At 45.6% G+C, this 23,148-nt stretch overlaps 1 protein-coding gene across 1 annotated transcript in view; it reads left to right on the plus strand.

Annotated features, from left to right (window-relative positions):
• The window catches only part of LOC8029744 (cyclin-Q), a 33,162-nt gene extending 15,862 nt beyond the window's left edge, over positions 1-17,300 (plus strand). The window contains exons 4-6 of the mRNA XM_029985467.4: positions 9,031-9,163; positions 12,469-12,714; positions 17,106-17,300. Coding sequence (XP_029841327.1) covers positions 9,031-9,163; positions 12,469-12,714; positions 17,106-17,189 — 463 coding nt within the window. The 3' untranslated portion in view covers positions 17,190-17,300. The remainder of the gene's footprint in view (positions 1-9,030; positions 9,164-12,468; positions 12,715-17,105) is intronic.
• Positions 17,301-23,148: the final 5,848 nt, after the last annotated feature.

Consider the following 23,148-nt stretch of genomic DNA (forward strand, 5'->3'; position numbering starts at 1 on the left):
CGCACCACAGACTTAGGTGCTACTTTATGATTAATTTTTCTCTCCTAATATTTTAAACCTCCTCGCTTGCGCTGACCGACTGAGAAGTAGCAAGAGTTTAAAAACCTATACGGGAAAGCCGCTCCCAGTACAAACAGGGCGATGCGTCGTCTGCTCACGTTTCTGGTGAGAGTAGAATGTCCCTCCCAGTTTTTCTTCAGAGTTGACAAGGCATCACTTCGTGGTACAAATTTAACAAAATCAAATTTGGGGAATGTACTTTGAAGTCGGGAATTGTACTTTCCTCGGAAAGTAGCAGAAAACAATACTTTAGGTACAAGTACGTACTCAGAGAATGTACCTCAAGTAAAGTACAAGTTTCCTAAACCTAATTTAAGTAGTACTTTAATCAGGGGGGTAAAGGTGGGTGAGGAGGAGTGGCAAATCCCGTGCGCCGACATCCTGGGTCCCGAGTGAACGAACGCAAAAGAGAGCGACAGAACACGAGAGAAAGAAAGCAACGTTGCCATGGTAACGCGAAGAGTGAAAACTCTTAGCAATATAAACAGTGATAATTTAACGTTGTAAACTAAATTATGAGCTATTCTAACGCTTATAAAAAGCAATAAAGTCATTACGCTGCATTAACTTCCCTTCTGTCGAAATCTCGGAAATCTGGTGGTTGCGCAGTTTCGTATTCCCCAACCGCGCCCAGCCGCGCCCCTCTGGCGAAGCCGGGTATATGGTTTAGTTTAGCGTAACGCAAGGCCGTACATCTGCGCGCTTTTCAAAAAGAAAGCTTCGAAAGGAACGTGAATATCTTTCCACCGGTAAGTTCGTGAATTGTTGAAGTTCACGAAACTGCTCTGATGATGTAACCGTGTTTGGGACCCAGAAGGTCTGCCTGCATGATCCGCCGCTTGCGGCAGCCAGAATGTATGGGAAAATGGCGGACCTTTTCCTCTAGAGTTAGTATGCATGATCTCTATGACTTTATTAGCGAGTTCGTTTCACACGCACTGGCACCGTTCGAGTTCTCTCCCAGAATGCATCGCACTCACAGAGTGTTGCACGGAAAACTGGACTCAAACGAACTCGCCAAATGCACCGAGTGCCAGGGGGGTAAAGGTGGGTGAGGAGGAGTGGCAAATCCCGTGCGCCGACACCCGGGGTCCCGAGTGAACGATCGCAAAGAGAGCGACAGAACACGAGAGAAAGAAAGCAACGTTGCCATGGGAAACGCGAAGAGTGAAAACTCTCAGCAATATAAACAGTGATAATTTAACGTTGTAAACTAAATTCTGAGCTATTTTAACGCTTATAAAAACCAATAAAGTCATTACGCTGCATTAACTTCCCTTCTGTCGAAATCTCGGAAATCTGGTGGTTGCGCAGTTTCGTATTCCTCAACCGCGCCCACCCGCGCCCCACCGGCGTTAACGCGAGGCCGTACATCTGCGCGCTATGCAAAAAGAAAGCTTCGAAAGGAACGCGAATATCTTTCCACCGGTAAGTTCGTGGATTGTTGAAGTTCACGAAACTGCTCTGATGATGTAACCGTGTTTGGGACCCCGAGGGTCTGCCTGCATGATCCGCCGCTTGCGGCAGCCAGAATGTATGGGAAAATGGCGGACCTTTTCCTCTAGAGTTATAGCGAGTTCGTTTTACGGCACTCGTGCCCACGCGTGCCCACTCGCAGCGTGGAACGGGTTCGTTTCGGCCGGCACTCCACGAGTGGTTGCACTCTCCGAGTTCGTTTCAGCGCTGACACCCCACGCGTGCGTGCACTCGCTGCACCGAGAAAATCGGGAGTGCGCCAAAATGCAATCCCGTCATGCCTCGCTCCGGCGGGGCCGGCGAGGAGCGGGAGCAGACGACGAGGGTTCGTCTGCTACGATGTGTCGCGGAACCGAACGGAAAAAAAAAAAAAAGATTTTCTGATAGAAATCGCGTCCCGCGGGCAACGAAATCAAACGCGAGCTTGAATTGTGAGCGTCTGCTATTTCCCGAAGGAAGCAATTGACAACCCGTGATTTATTTGCAGGTTTTAAATCGCTCTGTTGCCGTACAAACGCTAAAATATACCAATGTGTAAAGGAATGCTCAGAACAAACGTAACAGCGGCCCCCGAGATATCTATCACCATCCGTGTGCGGGTGAAAAATTTAACATTTGTCGACAAAACTCCCCCAGCAGAAACCTCAGACTGCCCAATAAGCATCAAAGAAAGCTAAAGATGGTAACTTTACCCGAGGATTGGGCAACATCATCATGTTTAACATTTAGCTATGTCAGCTAACTTACCCCGTCGTATTTTGTTCGAGAATGCTCTCGTTCTCGACGCCCTCACCAAGGCTAATATCTGATCCACCTATAATGACGATCCAAATCGAAAGTCCCAGTTTTGCTGGATATTCCAACAGGCTAGTTTTAAGCCGCACCATTTCAGTGGTTCACGCATAATACCACGCTCAAACGGATCATGCTTGTGCTCGGACAGCATCATCAGTTTTCTTCAGTGTAAACGGTTATAAGAATTGAAAGATCGCAACCAGCTGCTTTGTAGACAGCTGGTTGCGAAAATTTACGCCGTCTGTAACTATCTCTACGGCAGCTGAGCTGCTTGAAATCATCGCAACTATAAACTACAGGTTGCAGCGACCAACGTTTGTAGATAGACGTTGGTAGCGACGGGTAGCGACTGGCATTCTCGCATTCCCACGCATCACTCCGATCAGAAAGCCGCTAGTTTCGGTTTGAAGAAGGTACCTTTTGTACAACATAGATGGCGGCAGCATCAGTCTTCTGCACTCGGTGCATTTGGCGAGTTCGTTTGAGTCCAGTTTTCCGTGCAACACTTTGAGAGTGCGATGCATTCTGGGAGAGAACTCGAACGGTGCCAGTGCGTGTGAAACGAACTCGCTATTAGTATGTATGATCTCTATGGCGAGTGCAAAAGTATGATGTTGCCGCCATCTATGTTGTAGAAAATGTACCGACTTCAAACCGAAACTAGCGCCTTTCTGTTCGGAGTGATGCGTGGGAATGCGAGAATGCAGTCGGCTACCAACGTTTATCTACAAACGTTGGTCGCTGCAACCTGTAGTTTATAGTTGCGATGACTTCAAACAGCTCGGCTGCCGTAGAGATAGTTACAGACGGCGTAAATTTCCGCGCCCAGTTTTATACAAAGCAGCTGGTTACGATCTTTCAATTCTTATAACCGTTTACACTGAAGAAAACTGATGATGCTCTCCGAGCAGAAGCTTGATCCGTTTGAGCATGGTATTATGCGTGAACCACTGAAAGGGCACGGCTTAAAACTAGCCTGTTGGAATATCCAGCAAAACTGGGACTTTCGATTTTAATCGTCAATATAGGTGGATCAGAAATTAGCCTTGGTGAGGGCGTCAAGAACGAGAGCTTTCTCGAACAAAATACGACGGGGCAAGTTAGCTGACGTAGGTAAATGTTAAACATGATGATGTTGCCCAATCCTCGGGTAAAGTTACCATCTTTAGCTTTCTCTGATGCTTATTGGGCAGACAGAGGTTTCTGCTGGGGGAGTGTTGCCGACAAATGTTAAATTTTCCACCCGCACACGGATGATGATAGACATCTCGGGGGCCGCTGTTACGTTTGTTCTGAGCATTTCTTTACACACTGGTATATTTCAGCGTTTGTACGGCAACAGAGCGATTTAAAACCTGCAAATAAATCACGGCTTGTCAATTGCTTCCTTCGGTAAATAGCAGACGCTCACAATTCAAGCTCGCGTTCGATTTCGTGGCCCGCGGGACGCGATTTCTATCAGAAAATCTACTTTTTGTTCCGTTCGGTTCCGCGACACATCGTAGCAGACGAACCCTCGTCGTCTGCTCCCGCTCCTCGCCGGCCCCGCCGGAGCGAGGCATGACGGGATTGCATTTTGGCGCACTCCCGATTTTCTCGGTGCAGCGAGTGCATGCACGCGTGGGGTATCAGCGTTGAAACGAACTCGGAGAGTGCAACCACTCGTGGAGTGCCGGCCGAAACGAACCCGTTCCACGCTGCGAGTGGGCACGCGTGGGCACGAGTGCCGTGAAACGAGAGAGAGAGAAAAATTAGCATTTATTGAAAGGAAGATAGCGAGGTCAGCCAGCGCTTTGTGCCGGCTTGCTACGCTACGTGAAACGAACTCGCTATAATACAATGCGCTTAAAGGGGCACTGACACATCAAAATCATATTTTTTTTTATTATCCGAAACGATTGAAAACGATGCCGGGACATTACCCTCAAAATCTGAAATTTGGGAATTCGGTATTCGTGAAGTAAAAAAAACAATTTCCAAATGCCGAATTCGAAGTTCCCGCGCGATCGGCGCCGGTGCCTTGACGTCAAAAATTGCGGAGACCTGAGAGTCCCCTTTCTTTCACCACTCCCTGCTGTTGCCATGGCGACCCAAAGCGAGGGGGAAAGGAGCGAGCGGCGGCATTCCGGCGGACCGGTTTTGAGCGGTGTCGCCTGTTTTCCGTTGGAGGAAACCAGGGATGGGCAGTATTTCAAGTACAAGTATTTGAAATACGTATTTCAAATACTTTGTGTATTTTGCATTTGTATTTAATTAAAAATTGGGTAATGTATTTGACGTGTGTATTTAAATACTAAAACGTGGGTATTTTAAATACAATTGTAATTAAATACAATTTTGTGGGCGAAAATACATCCCTCAAATTTATTGTCACTGTCCAGGGCAGGAAGAAAACTACGTTCTGAACCGAATGCAGTGTCTCTCAATCAGGCACAAGCCTTTAGTGACTTTGTGATTACGGTGCTAGTCCAGGGCAAGAATAGTGACCAAATCAACGTTCACAGGCAGACTGGCTTATTAAGTGCCTGTGACAACTTGTGATCCTTTCCAGCCGGATTTCCATCCATACTTTTGCCTTGGACATTCTAAATGCGCGGGTCATTCAGATTTTCGTAGTTGCAACAATAAAAAATTCTCTAGCTAGTGCAGCGCGTCTTGGTCGTCTCGGTTCTTTGTGGGCCTATATCAAAATGTAATCGACAAAAAAACCTGCTTGAAGCTCTGTACTTTTTTCACCTATTGCGTCCAAGCTGATTACATTTTTTTGTGATTATATTTCTATTACGTTACTAGATCCTCGCTCACTAACTCCCGAGTGTGCGATTCAAAATGAAAATGAGATACGCAGAAACCCGTTTCAGGTGCCCTGAAGTCGCTGACGCAAATTTTAAGGAATGTATTTGGAAAAATATTTGGAGGAAACCAAATACATTTGGTTGTATTTGTATCTTGTATTTAAATGCTTTTTTGGAAATGTAATTAGATTTGTAATTAAATACATTTTTGACGAAGTATTTTGTATTTGTATTTCGATACATATTTGCATGTATTTTGCCCATCCCTGGAGGAAACAAATCCAGGAGACGGCACCACAACGAACTCCCGATTTTCGGTATTTCAAAAAGAAGGGCCGTAGTGCGTTCGCAATTGCGTTAAAAAACATGTTTTAGGATTGCCGTAATTAAATGTTATGGAGATGTCGCCTACAAAGCTTCTAAATTTCATGATCCTTGACGTCACCGATCAAAAGAAGCGAGGAGGCTAGAGGCGGGAAAATCAAACGGCAAAAATAAAAAGGCGCGCGCGCGCGCGGGAAAATTTTTTTTCGCGATGCGGTTTTTTTTGCGTGTCTATGACTGCAACTTGCATCGTTTTAGACAATAAAAATAAATACGACCTTTGGGGTGTCAGTGCCCCTTTAAAGTACCTCCCAACACTGGCCGCAGACGTGTTCAGCAGGACGCTACGTGCTTGTGCGTGAGTATAAGTACTCACGCACAAGACTGAGTAAATTGTATGTATGCTTTCTTTGTGAATAAACTTATTATTATTATTATTATTATTATTATTATTATTATTATTATTATTATTATTAACCCCAAAACATCACTCATACAGCAATATCTCGAACGGATCGAGCGGTATTTGAGAGAAGTATTGCTCGATGTACCGCTCGTCGAAGTGAAGTGCGCACACCCCGGAGTTTTTCTGAAGATGCGTGTCTCCCCTCGGTCCTTCGGGACGGCGACCAACGTGTGTTTTTCTTTTGCAGACCTGTAGCCTGTCGTGCATCCTGGAATGAAGCAGTGCTCGCTCGCTGCTTTTTCTTTACGCCGGAGGTTGACGGGGCAACGTCCATAGTCTCCACGTGTCACCTGACGGACGGGCATGCAGGAACGGTTGAAATAAATTCGCACGAGCGCTGAAGAACAGATGAAAGCGGGCGTGAACTTGTCGCTATCCGCCTTGCTGCACGCAAATCCCTGCGCCAGCTGCGCGCGCCTAGCATACACGTGCATGGATGGATGGATGGATGGATGAATACGGCTGAGCCCTTTGGATCGGGCGGTAGCTTACGCCACCTAGCCATTTTGTTTTACCATTTAAGCTTAGAATATTTAAATGTGAAATCTATATTCACTCCACAGTGCAAAGAAAGTGAGGCTATGAAACCCCCTTGCCATCAGTGAATAAGAAAATACCTAGTTTTCTCTCGATTTCTGCCACCACTCACTTAATCTTTGCTTGGTAATCTCTACAGTCTTGAAACCCACTCTCCCTTCGCTGTCTCTAAAACCCAATGACTTTATTAAATCTATGTTGTCTTCGGTAGGCATAGGGTGAAGCTCTTTACAGTAGAGTATCAAGTGCTCAGCCGTCTCGTCCTCCTCTCCACAAGCAGTGCACACTGTATCAATTTCCTGGTACTTCAATCTGTATGTTCTGGTTCGCAGAACACCCGTTCTTGCCTCAAACAGCAATGAGCTTCCCCTAGAATTGTCATAAATGCTTTCTTTGGCAATAACTCTTTTGTTTAATCTATAGCTTTCCAGAGCCGTCTTTGTCTGCATTCCCTCTAGCCACCGATCTCTTTCTGTGGCCTTAACTTTCTTCTTAACTGAGACTTGCTCTTCCGTATCTTCGCTATAGCCCAAAAACTTTCCTCTTAATTTCCTAGTGCGCTGCCTCCACTTTGTGTCTACACTCCTCATGTATAAATAGCTGAAAACCTTTCGTGCCCATTGCTCCCCGTCCATTTGCCTCAACCTATCCTCAAATTCTACCTTGCTCACCGCTTCCCTGCTCTCAAATGATGCCCATCCCATGTCTCCTTGTACTCCCTGGTTTGGCGTTTTGCAATGTGCCCCCAAAGCCAGTCTACCTACTCCGCGCTGTTTTATTTCTAGTCTCGCATGCACTTCGGATTTCATGCATAGCACTGCGTTTCCAAAAGTCAAGCCAGGCACCATGACCCCTTTCCAAATCTCTCTCACCACCTCATACCTGTTGTAATTCCAAAGTGCTCTATTTTTCATTACAGCTGCATTTCTGTTACCCTTACCTATTATATACTTTTCATGGTCTCTGAGATATTCTGCACCATCACATATCCATACTCGTAGATACTTGTATTTACTAGCTCTCTCAACTGTAATATTCTGTATCTTCAGCCTCTCAACTTCATCCTCAAAAATCATGACTGCCGATTTTTCGCTACTGAATTCTAAACCTAATTCCTCTCCTTCCCTACCACAGATGCTCATTAATTCCTGCAACTCTGTCCTGTTGTTAGCCATTAGTACAATATCATCCGCATACATCAATCCCGGTAAGGATTGCTGAACGCTGAGTAGAGCGCCCCTGACGGTGATTTTCCAAACCGGCCGCGGCGATGCATGGGAGAGCCGGCGCGCTCGACACACCCAACTCTCTAGCCACCCTACTACGATGGTTGCGGCTAGGCCTAATGGCCGACGAGCCGACCGGGCCCAACGACCAGGCGACCGGGCCAGCCGGGCCGACGGGCTATCAACCAAACTCGCTTCCGATTGGCCAACCGCATTGCTCCAATCGCAAAACTGTTTCATTTTACGTCGTGAAGCGCAATGTTTTGCTTATTTAAAGTTGTTTTCAGGAATATCTATTTTGCTAATAACTCTCAAAATATTGTGAATTTCTGTAATATTTTTTTTCCTCGGTGTTCCTGCTTTCATGGAGCTCCGTTTCAGCGCAAACTTCAAACCGGTCAAAAAATTGTTGGTGGGCCCCTTTAAACTAGATGGCCCGAGGTCCCATATCCCCCACTTTATATTCAAGCAGTCAAAATGATGCTTAATAGCTTCATTTGCATATCATAGATTTCTTAATGAAAAGTGACACATCATCTTATGCAGGTATGTACATTTGTCCTAGTGAGCTGAAAGTTTTCACAGTACACCTACATCTGAAGCTAAATCTCGCCTGAATATTTCATTCCGATCACTTGAGTAGTTCAAAAGTTTGACCTCTAGCCAGTGTCCCCCCTTAAGAGAATTTTAAATTTCTCGCAATATTTATTTTTTTTACACATCCAGGCACTTGGGGAGATCATGTTCAAGTTTTCACAGGGACATGGATTTGGACCCCTGACTGGAGGCCATCCATTCCAAGTCGGAATTCATCCCTGCCGCACCAATGCCCTTGTCGACTCCTTCATTCCCAAAACGTTGTCCGAATAGAACCGCTTCCCCGCATCTTTAGTGTCTTTTCGTTGATCCTTGACTCCTTGTGTTTTTACTGCATTTTTGTACTAGACTGGTTTATATCCTATCTCTTTTGCCCCCGTCCTTCCCCCCACTTCCTTCTGTAATGCCATAGAGCGGCAAAAACTAGACTTGATCAAATACGGTTAAGGGAGAGGAAAGGGGTTTTAGTAGCCGGCGATTGAGTAAAGCATGCAAATGAATTTTCAGAAATATGAGCCGTGGTGGACATGCGTTTGAGATTTAAACAAGCTACAGTAGGTGTAGAAGGCCAGCAGCGTCTAAAAATGTAAAAACATTTTTGTAGGCCACAAAAGGCTTATCTGATAGAAACAGTGCTCGGTGGAGTGGCACACATTATCTAAAATGCTGGGAAAAATGAAGAAGACGCGCCCCATCAGATGTTGCACACGCGAGAAGAACGGGAGCAATGCTCAGGATGTCGTCTCCGTCGCAGGAGCGTCTACCCCAAGTCGGACCCCCTCCCGCTGGCCGAGGAGTACTGGTGCCTGCGAGATGCCATTGTGCACTGCGAGCTGCTCATGCTCAGGGTGCTCCAGTTCAGGGTGTCCGTGGACCACCCCCACAGGGTGAGTGCCCGAGGGCCTCCGGAAACCTGGCACCGCATCCTGCCTCGCGTTGCCACACTTGGAAAATTGTATAGGAACATAAAACTGAAACTAAATCTTTAATGGGGTGAATTTGTGCCTACGGACTTTAGTAGAAACATACAGCCGTGGACAACACAAAAAAGTTCAGGCGAGCTCATGACCCCAAAGACCTTCAATGCTATTGAAAGGAAGAAAGCAGAGTTATCGTGGAGGCTATCGTGCAAACGAGCGGCATTTCAGCAGCTGTTTGAGTTTGGTCGTTACTGGTCCCCACTTGGTTGGCAAACAGTTGCTGAGCCAACACCGATGGTAGTAATGAAAACCACTTATCATTCTTTATCCCGGAAACTTATTATCAAACGCCTGAAAACTGATCTCTCAACCTGCCGATTTGGTGGATTCGACCATGCTGGATTTTGCCCCTTGTTATGGAACACCTCTATTTTCGGCGAAATCGGCATTAACTCAGCTACAGCTGGTCAACCGAAGATCGGCGGCAAAAATCAAACAGCCGATGAAGCCTCGATAATGGTTAAGCTTTCTTCCGATAAATAGCGTGACAGGCCATGTAAGCCGCTCTCTCGCCTGGGGATATCATGTCGTCCGCGACTGTACCACCTATCGTCCGTTGGTGACGGGAGGGCGAGCGACTCATTCGAAGCAGCCCGCTACTGCCGCTTTTATGCACGAGTTACAATTGGAAGTGCTTTGACCCAGAACACTCGATCACAGCCGAGAATGAATCTGGAACTTTCCACGAGAGTACAGAATTATAAAATAAAGATCCTGGCCAAGCAGGGTTTGTGCAGAGTCCGAACCCCGTTCCTCAACGTGGCAGCAGCATGCGTTGCCAACCTTGCCATGCACACGTCAGTATTGGGCGGCTCTAGTTGCTCTTGTGCTCTAAAACAATCCGGAAGAATTGGCACCTGCACATAAAAAGCTCAAACTTTCACCGAATGTGGTTTGAGGTGGTGCGTATTAGCTGGTGAAATTTTAAGGACAAGCTCCCCTTTTGTAAAAAATGAGACCAACAAACAGACAACCGAGTTAGCAGTGCTGGTAACGCATGGCGCCATCACGAGTTTATCGCAGCTCCTGTTTTTATCGTAGCTCGTGAAACGAGCATTGAACGGTTAAGGAAGCAGCATTGAGGCGGTCCGATGAACATCCTTCCTACTGAATTGCTTTTTGTAAGCTAGCAGCAGTCTGATTGAACTCTGCCTAACTGTGGTGCTGGCACGAAACAAGAAATTACACCAGTAAACTTGCAAAGTGAGTCGTGCGACAATCTTGGCTGGGGTGCCTTCACGTGGCAACGATATGTTCCGCAACGTGAAGTAGGATGTTGGAACAAGGGGGCCGCAAATGAAGACAGAGCCAGCAACTACTTGAGGCCCAGCAAACGACAAGGATCAACACTGAAGTTCACAAGCTTCTTCTCTAAAGTGTCAAAAGTATGGATTGAAGAATTGGGGCTTTGCTTGTTTTTTGTCACGATTTAACGCACGGTTTATTTAACGTAGAATGGGGTAACTGGGAACTCGTGAAAAAAATCAACCAACTTTTGGAGAGTTAGTACGTGCACTTGTAGAAAAGGCAATGACAATGAGGCATACTGGATGATCTCACACAGTATAATAAATCTTACAGAATCATCTCAGTGATAAGAACTGGACCTAAATATGTCTGAATACACGATGGATAGTTTGCATTGGGCAGGGATCCCCTTCAGTGTGAGAAATTATTTTGGGCACCCCCGAAAACAAATTTTGGCTACGTGCCTGCCATGATGACAGACAGCACTCAAAAGGAACACAAGGAACAAACAGAAAACACACACACACTATTTAACAAATACCGACAAGCTCAACTTACACAACTACCTGACTGCAATGTTTCTATAAATGACACTAATATTTATTTCCAGCAGCCACTGACCTCTTCCCCTCTAACTGACTAGTATATAGATTCTAGTGTTTTAAAAGAATAGTGTAATTAAAATTGAAATACACTTACCACATTCAGAAATGAGCTAAACATGATCAACAATATCTGCCAGTGGCAATCGCACGTTTGTGTTTTGAACGAATGGCTAAACATTTCTTTTGTTCCAAACGGCTGATTCTAGCTTTTACTCGGAGAGCAGCCATCGGAGAGCTCTTTGCGTCATGGGAGACTCAACGCATTCGTGACGTCTCTCTTCCCAGCTGGGACAAGGCTACGGGGAGGCTGTTGTGGTTATGAGCTTTGCCACTTGGTGGCATAAATGCATTACAGCCTAGTTTATCAAGATGCCCGAGGGCTGGTTAGGAAATGCCAGCGAAGGCGAGGGAGTGACTTACCTGCGCTTCAAACTTCAGTGACCTCCTCTTTCCCTCTCATCCATTCTCCCCACAGGAGTTGAATAAATGGGGAAGGAAAATTTAGTACGGCCAAGTTCAACAGGGTGGGCATGCACGCAGCTTGCCACCATACTTCCACAGAGCGGCGCTGCTTTTATGGGAACCTGGACATAACAACATCCAATGTAGCTTTGGGAACATCCATCAGGCGGGTGACTGGTGCACGACTGAAAAAACCCACCTGGTGCTGGTATCGAACCAGGGACCTCTCCATTTCCAGTAGAGCGCTCTACCACCTCAGCTAACCAGAAGTTAGACGCCAGTAAAGCAAACAGGTTTTATCAGCTGCCACATGTGTAACACCAGCAAGGGTTAATGTTCTGCATTTTAAGGTTATGATGATGATGCCATTATTGCAAAAGTTCAATGAGCTGGACAAGAAATAATCCTTGGAGAAGGGGAACAAGGGAGACAAAGGGCGAACATGAATCTTCAAATCCCCAACCTAGCTGTGTTTGGAGATTTGTATTTGTCCTCTGTCCCCCTTGTTCCCCTTCTCCAGGGATTATTTTTAAAGAAAAAACAGTGAGTGCACAGGCGAGCTGGTGGATGTTGATCATGAATTAAGATGTTCTCTTCCCCTGTCTTTCTTCTTCGACCAAGTTTCCCTGCTTTTACCACAGTCTCGGGTTTTCTACGTAAGGATTATATTTGTCATTCTTGTCCAGTTGGCTTGCACCTTTGCAGTAATTGCATTATCATCCACCAAGTGCACTCTGTTAGACAGTTTATTTGTTCTAAATAAAGTATTGGTGTCTTTTCTAACAAAATTTTTGTATCTTTTGTAAGTATAATACCCATTCGTGTGAAGAGGAAGTGGGATGACAGTGGTTTGTCTGTGGATGTCCGAATGCCTCTGTGCACCTGTTGGGGTGGCAGTACCTGCTGCACTACCTGTGGTCCCTGCACGACTGGCTGGGGCCCCTGTCGGTGAACGGGGCCTCCGGAGGCTGCCGGGTGCCCCTGGCCCAGGTGGCCTGGAGCCTGCTGTGCGACGTGTACCTCCAGCCGGGCTGCCTGCGCCACCCGCCCCAGGAGATGGCCGTGGCCGTGCTCCAGGTGGCCCTGCTGGCCTATGACGTGCGCCTGCCCCATGCCGAGGAGAGCGACCTCACCTGGTACGAGGTGAGTGATCGGTCGATCGATTCGTTGAAGTACTTGCGTGATTGCACAGTGACTTCACTTGGTGCAAGGTGAGTGGTCAGATGTTGAGCGCCGTTTGTTCAACTGGTAAGTCAGTCGTACTCACACGAGTCCTGGTACGAGGTGAGCGGCCGGTCCATCGATTGGTCGTACTCACGTGAGGGCACAGCGACCTTACTTGGTACGAGATGAGTGATCGGTTGATTGATTGGTCGTACTCCCATGAGTGCACAGACATTTCACTTGTTACAAGGTGAGTGGTCAGATGACGAGCAACGTTCGTTCGACTGATCAGTCAGTCACACTCGCGTGAGTATGCAGCTAACTCACCTGGTACTAGGTGAGCGGTCACTTGATTGATTGGTCCTACTTAGGGATGCCGCAAACTTTTTCGAACTGAAGTTTCAATGATCGAATCAAGCGGTTCGAAAGGTTTGAAAGATTTAGAATTTTCTAACTTTCCATATCGAGAACTTCGACGGAAGTCGAATTTTCGAACTTATTAAACTAAGAGGTTCGACACTTTTCGAAATTTCAAACTTATTACGCTCCAAAATTCAATGCTTGTCGAACTTTCGAACTTGAAAGACTAAAAAATACGATGATTTTCGAACTTTCAAACTTCTTGTACTACAAAGTTCGAAGCTTTTCGAACTTTAGAACTTCCTACACTAAGAAATTCAATATTTTTTAACTTTCAAACTTATTAATCTAAATAATTAAAAAATTGTCGAACTTTCGATTCCTGAAAAGTCAAAAGTTCGACGAACTTTTGACTTTTCAGTCAAAAGTTCGTCGAAAGACCGGCGGGTGGTTTCATTTGGAGTCAAGCAGTGAGGTACATTCATAATTTTTTTTTTTGCAATTTTACATGCGGTGTTGCATTCCTTGCGAAAGACAATGCCATTCATTTCAATCGTCTGGCATGCTTGGTTTTAAAGAAATAGATTCCCGAAGGAGCGAGGTAGGACGATGGATTTTTGACAATTGTCGTTTGTGCCATATTTGAAGCGCGCTATAGCCGAAGATATTTATGGTAGAGATGTTAAACTTTTTAAGAATGATCTATGAATAGCCTAGGTAAGTCTCGTCTTAAGATATGATGATTATTGTTGTTCAAGACGGGTTTCGATGAAATATCCAATCATGTACCTACGGGCAATTATGCCCTAAACGTGGTAATTTTTTTCGCCTACATTGTTTGAGGTATCGCATTTAAATTGAGACAGTACATATCATTACCATCTGCAGAATACAAAATAATGTATTGTTTTTTTTTTTTTCACGTTGAGGAATAAATTAACTCATGGGGGAAGATTTCTAATATTGTTCAAATTCAGCACAACAAAAAAAAAAAATTGTTTTTCTCGTTTTACGTTTTTGGGACGTGTTCCTTTTGTCCTGTACATATTTTGGTAGAAGAAACTTGTTTCATAGTTCTGGGCCTCTGAATATGCAAGAATACAACACTTCCGGCGGGTTTGTGATAGTTATTTTTTTTTCCAGCTTTTTATTTTTGTATTTATTGTTACGTTTATTTATTTATTATTTTTTACCAATGGCACAGTCATTTAGGTCGAAAAGACATAGCTTTGAACTTCCGAGCCACCGAGCATGTGACGAGTAGTGCCTTGTGATAACGAGTGTCTAACAATGACCATCTACGCTACCTTTTATGCAGTGAAGAGCGACAGTAGCTATACATATGCATAATAATTTCAGATTAAAATAAGCTCGACCATGCCCTCTTTCCCCGTATTGTTTTCTTTAACGGTCCTAAATATCTGGGAGGGGGGGGGGGGGAGGGGGAGAGACTGGAGCCCCCCTTCCCCCCGTTTTTCCTTTTCCGACGCCACTGGTATGGTGCAGCTCTCCTCGACCTCAAGTTGCGTCAGCTTCTTTTTGCTCGGCGTTTCTTCCTCCCCAGAAAATAAACCTCCAAAGCAATTACAAACAAAAAAATTGTCAAGGTGCAGGCGAGCTGGTGTATGTTGATCATGACGCAAAATCCTGAGACTGGGAATGAAATTCGCAAGAAATAGTGTAAGAAGAAAGAAAAAAGGGGACGGGAGAACATCTCAAACTCGGCTGAGTTGAGTTTGAGACGTTGTCCTGAGCTGAGTTGAGTTTGAGATGTTGTCCTGGGGCTGAGTTTGAGACGTTCTCCTGTCCCCTTTTTTTCTGTCTTCTTACACTTTTTCTTTCAAATTTCATTCCCAGAGCCGAGTTTGAGGCATTGTCCTGTCCCCTTCTTTCTGCCTTCTTACACTTTTTCTTTCAAATTTCCTTCCCAGTCTCAGGATTTTGCATCATGTACAAACTAAACTTACTATATGCCAGCGTCACTCGGGCAGCGTTCGATCGGATTACTACCAGCGTGCAAGGGGGTAGGGGGGCAGTTTGTCAGAACACTTCAAGGTTTTTCTCAGCCTCAACCACCTGCCTGCCCCTGGCCATTTCGAACTGGATGAGTATCGTTAAACAGTGCGTTCGTAGGATCACTACATCATGATGCACGTTAATGACCTCCCCGGGCTGGTGGTCACAATTACTTATCTATTGTCACACGTCACTCTGCACTGGCAAATATTCCACCACATCCGGGACACTTGTCGTCTCATTTAATTGCCTGACCAACTTCGCGCAGTCTAAATATCACACCCAAACTTTTCTAAACCTGATTTCATGAAAACCAGTGAGGCGTGGAAACGTTATTTGAAACTGAAACTGTGGTGGAACATGAAAACTGGACTTCGAACTTTGTGCACTTGGACTTAAAAAAAATTGGAAACCTTCGAAGTTTTTTTTTTTTTTTTTTTTCGAATTTAGCCTTAAATGAGAATCGAAACCTTCGAACTTTTCGAACTTTATGTAGAAAGAAATTTGAAATCTTTGAATTTATCTAACTTTATGTCTTTAAGAATTCGAAACGTTCGAATTTTAGATCCAGAGATATTCTAAACATTCGAGTCTCTCGAATTTCAAATTAGGGAAGTTCGAAATCTTTGAATTTATCGAAGCTCAAGTAAACAAAAAATTCGAAATAATCGAACCCAAACTTTTAGAAACCGTGAAAGCTTCAAACTTTTCGAATTCGAAACCCCACTATTTTGGAAAGTTCTGAATTTTCTAATTCGAACCTCCGTACGGTCGAAAATATCAAAACCTTTTGAATTCGAGCGTCAGTTCGGTTAGAAAATATTGAAACCTTTTGAATTCGAACATCAGTTCGGTTAGAAAATATCGAAACCTTTCAAATTAGAACCTAGGGTGGTTCGCGGCATCCCTAGCCCTGCTCACGGGAGTGCACAGCTACCTCACCTGGTACGAAATTAGCGGTCGGTCGTTCAATTGCCGTTACTCAGGTGAAAGCACTGCGACCTCAGATGGTACGAGATAAGTGATCAGTTGATTGATTGGCTGTACTCACGTGAGTGCACAGCGACTTCACTTGGTGAGTGGTCAAATGATGAGCTCCGATCATTCGACCGATCAGTCAGTCATACTCACGTGAGTGCACGTCTACCTCACCTAAGCGGTCGATCGATCGATTGGTCGTACTAACGGGGGGCACAGTGCCATCACTTGGTACGAGGTGAGTGGTCGGTCGGTCGATCGATTGGTCATACTCACGGGAGTGCACAGCTACCTCGCCTGGTACGAGGTTGGTGGGAAGTGATTGATTAATAAGCCTCAAGGAGCTTAGCAAGTCGGTTGCGAGCCTGAGACTTTGCTGGAGCCTTTTTTTAAGCCTTTTTTGTGGCCTGGGCTTTGAGATATAGTGGCAAGCATGGCTTGATTGTATGAATTGGGGATTTGTCTTCCAGAAGGTCGATAAGTTATGTATAATATTTGATTTACTTGTGATAGGCATTGTAGTTTATTGAACTTAGACCAGGCATTGGTCTAAGCTAAGCAAGCGTAGGTAATAATTGAATGCACGATTCATAGATTCATAAATCGATTTGAATACGAAATGGCTCAGCAATGAGTATTATTTGATTTGTTATAAGAATTGTTGCGTTTGAGCAAAGTCGATCAGACTTGGTTATTTTGGCCAAATTGTAGATTGTCTTACCCTGTCAAGCCAGCCAGCTAGAAATATATTATTTCACTTTTTTGTAAATTTTATTCATTTTCACCTTAAAAGCTCTAATATGGCCATCATAATGGCAGTAACAAAGTTCTGTCAAAATCTTTGGAGCACAGAACTGAGCATATTGCCATTACTGTTTTTTTTCTTCTCCATTGTTGTTTTGTATTCATTTGTAATCACTATCATCCGACACGGGGTTGACACTTCCACCTCATTTGCTGCCTTGAGCTCAGCAAGTGCACTTGTAGAGTCTCTGAGCTGAGCCTTTCCCTTGCAGACTTTCTGCCAAAACCTGTCCAAGGAGAAGCTCTCGGACATCATGATGGACATCATCCAGGTGTACGAGGCAGAGGCGGCCTGAGATTTCCTGGGAACCATGTCAGATCACCATTTTGCACCTCATTTGCAACACCCTTTTATCATGGGACATTTCAACCTTGTCGAAATCACAATAAACTTGCATGAGCCATCATTTTGGCAATTGTGCATTGGCCTTCTCGGCAAGAACGCTGTGGTAGCTTATGCATGGGGGACAAAGACGTTGTTTGTGCTGCCGTCCCTGCTGGTCAACCAAAACATAGTTTTCGTAATATTCCGAGTTCTTAATGCTTTTCTAACAGAAGCTACTACTAATAGAGCTCATCCAAGTAAAGATATGACGATGACTAGTTGTCATATTGTGACCACTTGTGTATGGAGAATGCTATTGTTGTAGTAATTGCTGTGCAGAGCCCAAACCTGACCAGGTCTTTATTGCATCACTGCCTTAATCGTCGGCAACTTATTTTGCCGAAAAACCGGCAAGGTGTTCACGTGGTCAGCTTCCGGCCGGCGTGCATCGTTCAGATGGTGGTTCTCCGGCAAGCATTGGCAACTTTCCGGTGCATTTTCCGCCCCAGCTCCAAACGGCCGGGCGAGTGGGCGCCAGACTGTATCCGGTGTCGTCACTTTTGAAGTGGGAGAGAAGGTCAGTGAAAAAAATCGTTCAGCCTTTCCACTCTCGCGAAGAAGGAAGACCAGCAGAACTGTACTTGATACACTGCGTGCTTCTTCTTCGTCGTCGTCTGTTTTTTGCGCTGTTTCCTAAGATGAATTTTCACCAACGCGTCCAACCATCAATTCTTCTATTATAGCTGGAAAGGTTGCCGCCATCTACGAGCGACGGCGGAAACCAGACTGGTTGTGTGCTTGCCGCCATCGCTTATAGATGGCGGTAGCTGTCCAAATAGGTTTGTGTCAACATACCGGACACAATCTTGGGGAACCTAGCCCTTAACAGGTCCGCTGTAAAAAGGAGTAGTACTTCGTCCTTTTGGGGGCTAAAGCGATGTCAGAGAGAGTGATCTCCCCAAAATGGCGAAACCCCAGTTTAGACCCTCCATTTTCTTTTAGTCCCTCTGCATTGATCCCTTTAGGTCGAAGTTTAATGTTTTTGATCCCTACAGCAGGGCATCGGAGACAAACCCAGGCAGCACACCAATGTTGGTCCGACATTGGCCTAACAGTGGCAAAGACCGGCCTCATTATTGGACGATATTGGAAGCGCTACCCTATCTAACGTTGGCCCAGTCACCGGTGCCAATGTTGGGCCACCGTTCTGCCAATGTCGGCCCCATCATTGGTTCCAATTTTGCGCCATTGCTAAACCATGGTTCCAGCCAATGGTGTTCCTACATTGGCAAAAACCGGCGTAATATTGGACAACACTGGAAGCGCGACCCGAACCAATGTTGGCCGTCATGCTGTTTTTTTTGGCCATCGTTGCACTCGCCAAGTTTTTCCAAAAAGGAAAGCACACAGACAAAAGGGATTGTTTTGAAATCACCTCAAAGTTTATTACAGACAGCTTATTCTGTAGGCAAGTACAAACTCAGCAATTCGTAATATGTGAAGAGGTACTACTCAGCTGTGATACAACTGAGAAGATTGCAAAGCAAACAACGCGGTAATTCTTGGGTAGTGTCCAGTCTCCCGGCAGCTGGCAGAATTTTTTCCCCGAAATCTACCGGTAGTCGTACCTCATTGGCGGTGCAATCAGTTCATCGAACGACATTTCATAGACAGATCGTTTCACCAACACGCGATATTTCATTAAAAAAAAACTCAAAATCGCTTTCTTTCTTCTTTTGCAATGAACCGCTGCAGACTTAGCATGAAGCGGCGTGAAAGGGTGGGCTGGTTCGGTGAGCACGCGCCTCAGGAATACAAGCGCGTTGAAATACCATTTGCAGCGTGCAATTCGCGTAAAGAATGTCGATGAAACGTGAAGGTCGACGAAACGTGTACTCACGAAAAGGTGGCCACGAAACGTGTTTTTGCGAAACGCAGGGAGAATAAGAAAGTCAGTATTCTAACTGCAGTTGTGACATTATTTCAGACAGAAAATGGCAGGCGACTGTCGGTGAGATTGCGGAAAAATTCTTCTCTCGGCTGCCATGAGATAGGCACTGCCTAATTCTAGAGATTATCCAGAAGAGTACCCGTACAAGAACGGACAATGATCACCAAGTAGGTTGCAGCGCACTTACGTTGAAAATACCGGACTTGAAAGATGTAATCCGAGGTATTTGTCGACAGGGGCACTGCAGAACAACCACTAAACACAAAAACTAGAAGGAAGTGATTCGTGAAGATTCAACACGATGTAGCACACGCTGCCATTTGCCGAACCGAACACTGAACGCATCACAAGAATGTCTTGGGCTTCTTTGAAGAAATCGCTTGTCGCCGACATACGGGTAGGACTTTTCGATCGGGGATAACTTTTACCATAGAAGCGAAATCCACAGCAGCCCCGCAGGCCGCACGACACGCGAAACTAGGTCCGGTCTTCGCAAGCATTCCGGGTTTGTCAACGGCTAATGCGTCATCCGTTAGACCACATGATCACACTTCTTCGTTACCCGCGCAGAGAGGGCGGATTCAAGCGATAAAAAGTGTACAGTTCATTGGTCCGGCGAGTACGCACCGTCTATCACGCCTTCAGCCTAAGAAGAGAGCGAGAAAAAAGAGAGAAAGGGTGGAAAGGAGCAATGAACACAACGAAAGGATCTGTCACTTCTACCCAAGGTGGATAGTGCAGTGGATGTTATGCGTGACCTTGGGCCTTAGACAGGTTCCGTGCTCTGCCTTATCACCAGCTTCGAGACTGTAGTCACGTGACCCTAACCGGAGACACGATTGGCCTTAAACGCGCATAGCGTCTACCCTGCTGTCAATGCCGATTGAACAGGACAGCTGATTGAAGGTCAGCTTTCGAACTTCTGAAGAAGCTGTCCAGCCCAAAAGTGATTCTAAACGGGGCAAGTTTGAAGACAGTATGTTTTACGTCGTATAACCCACATTAAAATTTAGAATGCAGAACTAAGCGCGACAATTTTTTCGCACGACGTACACAAATAAATAAAGATATATATTTTATTACTTAACTCGAAATTATTTGTACACTGTTTGATTTGCGCTTTTAAACTTCAAAATGTTTTTACGAAAACGTTACACATAAAAGACACCCTGGGCAGCACATAGTCCGACTTTGAACACTCGATGAATCGCCGACGCTCGCAGACACAAGGTTGACAAGGTTGCGATGGTGCGCGAATGGTTTCTGAAAGATGCTGCGTAGGGTACTCCGGGCGCAACGGCTTCGCGACCGTTCGAAGGGCAAAGGATTCGCGACAACAAAGTAGCGTCTTGCAGCTTTAGTAAGCTAATGGGGCTCGAGAGTCGCACGCTCACATTTCTGTAGAGCGAGCGCGGCCGGCCAGATCTAGGGGCAGTATGCTCTCGCGTCGCGATTGCTACGTCGTTACACTGCCTACACTGATGACATGTGCACTGGCAGTCGAAGCAGCCCTTTCGAGATTTCATTCGAGTCCAATATATGACTTTGTAGTACGATAGACTCTCGTAAAACAGAGTAGAAGTCACTTCGGTTGCGGCGTAAGCGGCAGCTTATACCCTTGTTACACGGGCACACTTAACTGCAGTTACGCTAAACCACAATTAGCGCACAATACTTGCCGACAACATTCTGCGGCGATGCAGTCAGAGTTATGGGCGAACGAGCGCTTGAGCATCTTGAGCACACATCAAAGCAGTGCACGCGCTCTCTTCACTTCTTTTGAAATAGCTGTCCGAGCGTATAGTGCGGCATCTGTGCTGCCACGTAACCGCAGTTAAAGCTGAGTTAACCGCGGTTAAGTGTGCCCGTGTAACAGGGGTATTAATGTTTGTTGACACCTGCATCGACAATGACGAAATATGCACAGAAACATTAAATATAAAAAATAGAGCACGCAGAAAGAAATACAAAGATGGCAGAGGCACAGACAAAGCAGAAGACGTTAACGCAACGTAGTGCATATACATACAAAATACACTGAAAAAGACAAAAATAATTAAATCTAAAAAAACGGAATTAAGTTGTCAACGCCGAGGCAAGGCAATGCGAAGGAGAGCAGCCGGCAGAAAAAACTGCACTAGTCCTACACTCTTAGAAAAAAGGGTATGGATAGTCCTCCCTTAGGGGAGGAACGGTCTTGTAACCTATGTTCCTTTAGAAAGGGAGAAACGTTCGTCCCCGAAGCAGGGGAGCAACGTTCCTCCGTCGCTTGCATCTCAATATGGCGGCCCCGAATCGAGCAAATCGAGCCCAATAAGGCTTAACCAGGACGCTACGTCTCTTGTACGGGACGAGAGCAGCAGCATATAAAAGCGTCACACGAGCTTTCCGCAAACTGTGTTTATTTCCGAAGCCAGATTCCCCCCACAGGTACAGAAACTTGCGTTTCGAAAGCAGTTACTCAGTCTTCCCGTCGACAGCACTGCGATGTTAAACGGAGACAACCGATACCCAGTTACTTCGCGCACTTTGAGTCTTACCTTTGGTGTTCCTCGAGTCACAATTCCTTCGTCAACCGCACATCACAGAGAAGGGCAAAACTCAATCCGCGAAACCAAAAGCCGCTCTCGAAACAACAAACTCGAAGCCGCTGTTTATCGCGTAGCGTGAAAGGTTAAATCGCTAGCCACCAGATGGCGAGGTCAAGCAGAGTAATTGCAAGCAACTAGGCTAGGTGGCGCTAAGTACCGCCCAATTCATGTTCTACAAAAAATAATTTATTTTTTTCAGGCCACTACTGCGCTTCAGAGCCGCTCTCCTGCGCTTGGGGATCCTCTACTATACACACACATTACACTTATTACAAGCATTAGGTGAACATACATTGAGCACATATACGGCACACACACAAATATCAATACAACGGAACACCACACTAACCCGAACACTACACCCGTGCTCTGCGTTTCCGTCTTTTATACTGGTCGTTTTGAACGTACGGAACTTTTCGGTGACCCCCTAAGCAATAAAAAATATTCCCAGCATGTTGATTTTTTCCCAGCAATGTCATACCTCTGAAAGTATTTTAAATGGCTCAAGGGATGAATCTCTTATTAAAAGTAAACGCTCGATCAAGCCGTAATTATTTGAAAGCCAATAAATCAAGCCGCCATAATGCGGTTCGAAGCTATGAGTTTGTTTCCCCACACGGCACGTCGTAGCCTGTATTTCTATTGGTTTTTTATATTTGTGCTGTTCGCGCAAAGCTGCAATTGCCGTCTTGAATTAATCTCTGTAGAGCGGATATTCACTCAGCTGGAAGTGATGCTTCACATGCTGAGAAATCGCTTTTCGATCAACTTGAATGCAGTCAAAGCTGCGACTTGCGGCAGGTGTTCAGTGTACGGAGCTACGCCGTGGCGAGCCCAAAAACGTCTAGCGCTCATCCCAGCGCGCCACTCGGATTTTTTTTTTTTTCGATTTTACCTTCTATTGTTTCTTAATGCCGAAATTCCATACTGTAAATATACGTACTTTCCGTCACGATTTCGTACAGTTCAGTCCTTGCCCCAGAGCGCAATCGCTCTCGGAGACGAGACAATTCCGACAGTCATATTGGCCATTGTACGATAGCGATAGGAGCTTCTACTGTTCAAACCAGCGTTCCAACATGACTATCCGCACGTTGATCGATTGCACGTAATCCCTCAAGTGGTATTAAACTTTTTAATGTAAAGCGGAATGTCAACCTGCGACACCCCGCCCCCTCATCACGGCCCGACCAACGGCATCAATGCCCGACAGTTTACGATCTCATCTTGTTGTTACACCACTGATACGCGAACACACGGTCACATCGGCGATAATTCCAGTCTTCTGTTCACAACCCACAACACTGCCATCACGATGTTGCAGCTATGTTGCTGACACGCACAAATACAGAACCACGTTGAACGCCGGTTGCACTCGGCATCGGAAA

Source organism: Ixodes scapularis, unplaced genomic scaffold (assembly GCF_016920785.2).
Source record: "Ixodes scapularis isolate PalLabHiFi unplaced genomic scaffold, ASM1692078v2 PGA_scaffold10__122_contigs__length_95168666, whole genome shotgun sequence".
Taxonomy (NCBI): Eukaryota; Metazoa; Arthropoda; class Arachnida; order Ixodida; family Ixodidae; genus Ixodes; species Ixodes scapularis.